The sequence below is a fragment of the Ambystoma mexicanum genome, chromosome 2q, assembly GCF_040938575.1.
Source record: "Ambystoma mexicanum isolate Mex_15411 chromosome 2q, UKY_AmexF1_1, whole genome shotgun sequence".
Lineage (NCBI taxonomy): Eukaryota > Metazoa > Chordata > Amphibia > Caudata > Ambystomatidae > Ambystoma > Ambystoma mexicanum.
In genome coordinates this window covers 66,918,752-66,925,395 of record NC_090924.1, presented here as the reverse complement: position 1 = coordinate 66,925,395, position 6,644 = coordinate 66,918,752, and the positions used below count along the sequence as shown (strand labels likewise).

At 44.7% G+C, this 6,644-nt stretch overlaps 1 protein-coding gene across 1 annotated transcript in view; it reads left to right on the top strand.

The window, feature by feature from the left end:
* The first annotated feature begins 1,037 nt into the window (after positions 1 to 1,037).
* The window catches only part of CORO7 (coronin 7), a 1,792,839-nt gene continuing 1,787,232 nt past the window's right edge, over positions 1,038 to 6,644 (top strand). Inside the window, exon 1 of the mRNA XM_069646849.1 lies at positions 1,038 to 1,167. Coding sequence (XP_069502950.1) covers positions 1,108 to 1,167 — 60 coding nt within the window. The 5' untranslated portion in view covers positions 1,038 to 1,107. The remainder of the gene's footprint in view (positions 1,168 to 6,644) is intronic.

The window sequence follows — 6,644 nt, the reverse complement described above, 5'->3', positions numbered from 1 at the left end:
TGGATTGGGGCTACAGCTATTCCAGGCGGGAGATCGTGAAAAATAGCAATATTTTTCTCCGAAAAATCGGGAGTCTCCCGCCTAAATCGGGAGGGTTGGCATGTATGGGAATGCAAAGGAAGATACATAGCTCTCAACTCACACGCTTTTGGCGGGTGTCACCCGCCTTGTAAACAGCGGACTCACCCGCCAAGCCTCCTGCACGCTCATTCGTTTCAATGGGCCTCTCACCCGCCAAAAATAAAATCGGGTGCTTTCACCCGCCTTTGCGACACAAATGGTTGAGAGCTATGAAGATATGCAACTATGAGTGACAGGATTGGTTGGAAATGTCACGTGTTTTAGTTTGACATATCAAAAATGAATTACACACAAAAAGACTATTCCCGGAGAAATGTAGTTTTTAATGTGCCCATTTTTGATATGGTTGTCCTCTCAACTCACACGCTTTTGGCGGGTGTCACCCGCCACTTGGGCAGCTCTGTCACCGGCCAAGCTCGTTACACGCCCATAGGAATCAATGGGCTTTCACCAGCTAAATGTAAAATCTGGTGTTTTCACCAGCTCAAGGGCCATGAAAGGTTGAGAACCATGTTCAATATTGCTCGAGTTCAAAGTAAAGAGAGAATACATAATCCGAGCCTCCGGTCTTGACATAGAATTCTACGAACGCAAATAGGTCTGGACTAGCATCCCCCAAATGGAATAGCGAAGCCATGCATAAACAGGCAATTAGCCCGGAATAGCCCACTTTGGAACCTTTTATGAAGTACACGGTCAGCTATCACAATAAATACAGTTGATTCCTCATTAAAGATGGCCATGTACCTCTGTCTGTGGTCTGTATACGGGTTTTACCTATCTACCCATTTCTAGTACGAAATTGTTAATTTCTAAATCATGATTTCAACGCTACTCCAAGTATGGGCATAAACACTGAAAAGAGTAATCGCGGCATGGCCAGGCATGAGCCAACGCAGCCAGAAAAATAGATTAATCTACTCAGTGAAGGCTGCGGCAGGGCGTGTAATCACATACCGAACAATCGCACGCCAAAAGCAGGGAAGTGCCAACTGCAGTAGCATTCGAGAATTCAGAGCCTTAGCCATGAACCGCTTCAGGACTTCCAAGTTCAAGAATACCGAAGCAAGGGTACCCCGCAAGGAGGTGAGTGAGCCCCTGGCGAGGCATTAAGGAGGGGTCAATACAAAACACTCTACAGTAAATACAGAATGGAAGCGGCACACCTGCCCTGATTGACATCCCCACGCTGTGTGAAAAGGAGCACACCGACACATCCCGCTTGCTGCCTGTCTCCAAAGCCCATCACTCTAAATTCCTCCCAGCATTCTTAAACACGTTAGCACTTGCCACTCCCTTACGTTTGTTTGTACGCGGGGGAATTATGCCGTAGAAACGGGGGCGTATCCGGTACAAAGTATGCTGAATCCATCCCACAGCCCAGAGTTGTATGCTATGTATTCCCACATATCGTGGAACACTTCAGCATCAGGAACTTTGAGTGGGATCTTGGATGCTGTATTTAAATATTCTCAACCTTTTCATTATACTGCCTTAATATCTTTATACTGTTATGTTTTCAGTACATTTTGTTTTTAGGAATTTTTTTGTTTCTTTATAGGATATCAGGAGGTTGATCCAATGATTTTTTTCCGTACGTTCTTATGGGGGTGCTGTTTTTTTCTGGAGTTATGTTAGTGTTCTTTGTTACTGCTTTAAAAAAATATATATATATATTTGTTTCAGCTGTTCATGTATTACTTGACTGTTGTCAAGTGATATCATCATAATTCTGTACATTTGGTTGAATCCAAATTACCTACTAATATGATAATTGCACTCCCAATGTGGCGTCTGATTTTATATAGCATGATGGGGACTGACATTAGCATTAGGGTGGAACATGTGACCCGAGTGCACGCTTCATTTAAAAAGATGAATGACTCCGGGTTGAATCTTCTCGTCCATTGAGGTAGTGATTAATTTTGTTGTCCAGCAGCGACGGCTTGAGTGCCCCTTTTTGTTGGCAAACATTGCTCCCTTCGGGTGAGGTATTACTAAACTCAAACTAGAGCTACATACATTTCTGGATCGTAGAGCACGCGATATTGGGTTTTGGTGGAATATACATTATTTTCTAAATTGTTTGGAAGCTATTTATGGCTTTTAGAGGCACTGTGGGGAAACATTATACAATATAGTTTCTCACCTGATGATTTCTGTTGTTTCAATTAGCGGTTTGTTCTGTTCCCCATACTAGATTCATCTTATGTCGACACCTGAGTTTATTTAACAATTATGTGAATTATCCCTTATGGCATTAGTATGACAAGGATTTGTGATGGAATATGTTTAGTGATTGGTCCCGTTTACTGTTTTATAATGGGGAGTGAATACCTAGTTGTTGAAATGGTCTGGTGGCTTCTGAGTTTGGCCCTAGAAGAATAACTTTACCCACAGCGAATATTGCTGGCTGATGGGCTATTTGAAAATGGCACATAGGAACTTGTGGATCGTTTTTCTGGTGATCTCCTTTATTTGGTTATTTTTTTTTCTATGAAATAATAGTTAAATTGAGTTTGTGTTAGGATTTCTATACGTAATAGAAGAAGGGATGTGCCTGTCTTCCTGATAAAGGGTTTTCCGGAAACGCGTTGACTAATATCACACGACACCTACCCGTGGGTCGATTTCATTATTTTTGCTTAAAATGAAGCACACTTGATGAATTTATGCTTTGCACATAATTTATTAAAGTGAACTAATGTTTTCAATGAATTGACGTTCATGATTTGATAAAATTGAGTTGTTCTTTACTTTGTATGAACAATTGTGAGTTATCTCCTTTTGAAATAATTGTAAAATAGAATTGTTACCTTTTTTCATTTACATTACCTTTTTGATTGCTTTAAATATATTTCTTCACCTACATTTGGGATTGTCCCTTGGTGTATGCCACATTGTTCCTACAGAGTGTACTGTAGGACCTTGATTATTAATCCCAGTTTAGTTACATTACCAACATTGTGATCCTAGGGGAAAATCACTTACAAGTTTCCATTATTGGTCAAAATGGGAGTGCTTTGAAACAAGCTGCACACTGGTGCTGAATAAATACAAAATAAAAAAACAGTGCTGGTTATCCTTTTTATGACCGAATGTGAATGGGCCAAAGAGTTCAGTGCGCAGAGCCTACTCTGTGTGACGAGGAAGGAGGGAGGGGATTGAATGGAAGGATGGGTGTGGGGAGGAGGGAGCTATGGTGGGGTGGAGGGGGGAAGGAAGGGAAGGGAGGAAGGACACTGGCCACGTGAGAAAAAGGTGTAGCAAACTCTCCAGAAATCTACACACCATTCAGAAAAGGAGGCCTTAATAATGAGGCTCCCACATTCTTACCAGAGATATTAAGATTGAAGGCCTTATGGAACAGGGACTCCAGCGCCTCAGGAACACTTCCACTTTCCTTGCCAGAATGCTTCCAGAAAAGTGGGCGGGGCTTACAAGCCCTTTTTGAAGCATCCCTAAACACTCCTCTCTAGAGCCAGGTAAGTGATTGGACAGAGTGAGTGGCCAATCCTGGGAGCGGGTGGGGTATTTAACGAGGTGTGTATGAGTGTGCTAGTGTGGCTTAGTTTGGTGAGAGTGACTGGTGTGTGTGGAGGCTATTGTTAAGGAGGAAGTCTGTGGAGGGTTTGTGTGCAAGAGAGGAGTGTGTGGGTATTCGAGATAGAGTCGGATAGGAGCAGTAGCAGTAGCAGTAGCAGTAGCAGTAGCAGTAGCAGTAGCAGTGGTTTGGAGTAAAGGTAGTAGTAGGTGGTGGAAGTAGCGAGGAAAGGACATTAGTGGTAGAGTGGGAGTTAGTAGTAGAAGAGTAAGCAGGGCACCATAGCTTTGGAGGTCCCTGAGGGTTGAACAGGGGCTTGTAGAAGGTGAGCAGTACACCATATCCCTGGGTTCTGTAACAGTGAGAGCGGTGTGCAGTGCACCATATCCCCGAGTGTCTTGGAGCAGTAAAGGTAGTAGAGAGGTAGTAATAGTAGGTGAATAGGAACAGTAGCAAAGTGAGAAGAGCAACAGTGAGTGGGATAGTAGGAGGGGTTATTGGCATTAAGGGAGAGAAATTATAACGAGGGGAATAGCAAGAGGTGGGGAAGTAGTGAGTGGAAGGAGAGAAAAGGAACCAAGGTAGATGGAAGTACAAGTGGCAGTAAAGAATAGGAGTGTGACAGGAAGTAAGATTGAAGGGTGGAGGTGGAAAGGCAGAGGGAGAGATTGGAGGGACGGTAGCGTGGTGGGAGGAGAACAGATTAAGTGATCAGTACAGGAAAGGGTCAGGAGTGCGAGAATGGAGTCAAATCTGGAGGAGGGCTCATAAACTATCCAAATCCACAGCAATTAAAGAATCGGCATACAAACTCTGTTATCGCTGGTATATGCCCTGAAGCAGAATACACAAAATGCTTCCCACGTATCCTCCAGAATGTTGCCATCAGTGTGGGGAAAGAGGAGATATTTTCCATTTGTGGTGGTCGCGCCCAAGAATAAAAGTGTACTGGAAAGAAATACTGAGCCTTATCAGAGACATAACGGGCGCAGACCTGCCATGGTCCCCAAAAGTCATTCTGCTGGGGGCAGTAGCAGAAGGGACATATGCAGCTTCAGGGAACAGGGTGGCCCTCATAACCCATCTACTGGCTGCAGCAAGGATGACAGTGGCCCAACGATGGAAGACAGTGGAAGGCCCTACAGCTCCATGGTGGTGGGTGAAAGTGTGGGGAGTTATGGCAATGGAGAAGATCTGTGCCACAAAATCAGGGACATATCTGAAATTCTTGGCCATATAGGAAGCCCTTCAGGACTACGTGGGGCAAAATCCACGTCCTTTTGAGACTGCTCCCCTGTCCCTGATTAAATTGAAAAGGCGAGTGAGGGGGGGGGGGGTAGCCGACTGTTTCTGGAACATTTTGTAGAACCCATTTCCTAAGCCATCTGGGCCTGGTGCCTTTATCCTGGGTAGTGCTGCTATCGCATCACACACTTGTGATTAGGTCTCCTAACTTTGCTTTTGTGTTGTTCTGAAATCTGTGGCAATTTTATAGCCGACAAATAAAACACTTGTTCTGCTGTGTTCAGGTTCTCTTTAGTCAGCAGATTTTTGTGTGTGTGTGTGTATATATATATATATATATAAGAGGATGTGGCCATCCCAGGACTAGGGGCTGTAGTCGGCCTGAAACCAGTTCTGACAGGCAAAGGCAGATAGCTGTATGGGACAGTGTGGATTCATTCTTTTGTGCGAGTGAGCCTTCCAGAATGCATGGTGTGCTTGAAGGGATGGCTTTCCATTGGCTGACCATATCTCTGTTCTTTGGAATTATGCTTGGTGTGTGATTGGGTGCTGCTTACTCACTGTCTTCCGAGGAGGATACAAGCAGACCACCTTGCCCACTCACCTAGTCTGCAGCTGGAATTCTGCAACGGCCTGCTAATTTAGGAAGTACTGATGCGCTACACCAGCATCTTTTGAAGCTCGGAATAATCTGATAGCAAAGCTCTGCCACTTGAAGGATGACTGGAAGGAACCCACTATGGCATTCCTTTACCCTGATTGATGGGGACAACTGGATCACAGCTCCTGCCCGAAGGCCTCGCCTCCTTCAAGCTCCTGACAGTGCATGTATTGCCAGACCAAGAAGCCTGTGCGCCTTTGCTGCTGAGGGACTCCAAATACTCTCTGTACAGAACCGACCAGAGACTATTCATCCAAGAACATTAGGCAAGTGCTCTGATTCCGCCTCCCTCACCTGGGAGGCTCAGCCTGTGCTGCTCCTGCTCCCGGAGTTTTACAGCCAAACTTGCCTCCTGGACCTTTTTCCATGGCTGACTCCTCTCTGGTGTGACTCTGCAAGCAAATCACAAATATCGTTCTTACCTGGGGTCTCTACTTCATGACCACCAGCCTCAGTAGTCCAATCCTCTGCCAGAGGTTGACTGGGAACCCTGCGTCAACGTCTATCGCTAACTGCAGCTGAGCTACCTTTTCATTTCTCTCGTCCTGACCACTGACCTGGGAATCACTGAACAGAGAATAATCCTTCTTCCAAATGGTCTCCTGGTCCATTGAGCACTGTTCACTCATCCTTTGATCCCTCAGTGTTCGCTGAAGAACTTGCACAGCAACTGTATTTGGAAACCACTGACAGCCTGCATCAGAACTGCTTTTTGGGGCGGATGGTATTGCTGTCCTGACCCCCTAGCGCTCCTGGCAGGTATGTCGATTCTCCAAAATCCCAGGGGTAGCAGAAGTGACATCAGAGACCGGATGAAATCAAAGGAAGTGATGGCATTTGACCTTTGACCAAGATGGCTTCAGTTCCTCTTTAACCCTGGTGACCTTACTGTAGTGGTTTGCGGCAGTACAAAAAGTACATAAATGTAAACATTTTAAAATACCAATACTTACTGAAGCAGACATGAATATTTTTGATGCAACCACATTATTTGTTTTAAATATTGTTATTGAAATTTTTGGCTAAAACAACATTAACTCCCACCCTCCCCGAGCAGAGTTGTGGTCTCATAACTTCCATTTCCTAGATGATCGCTAAGTTTTCTTATTTACC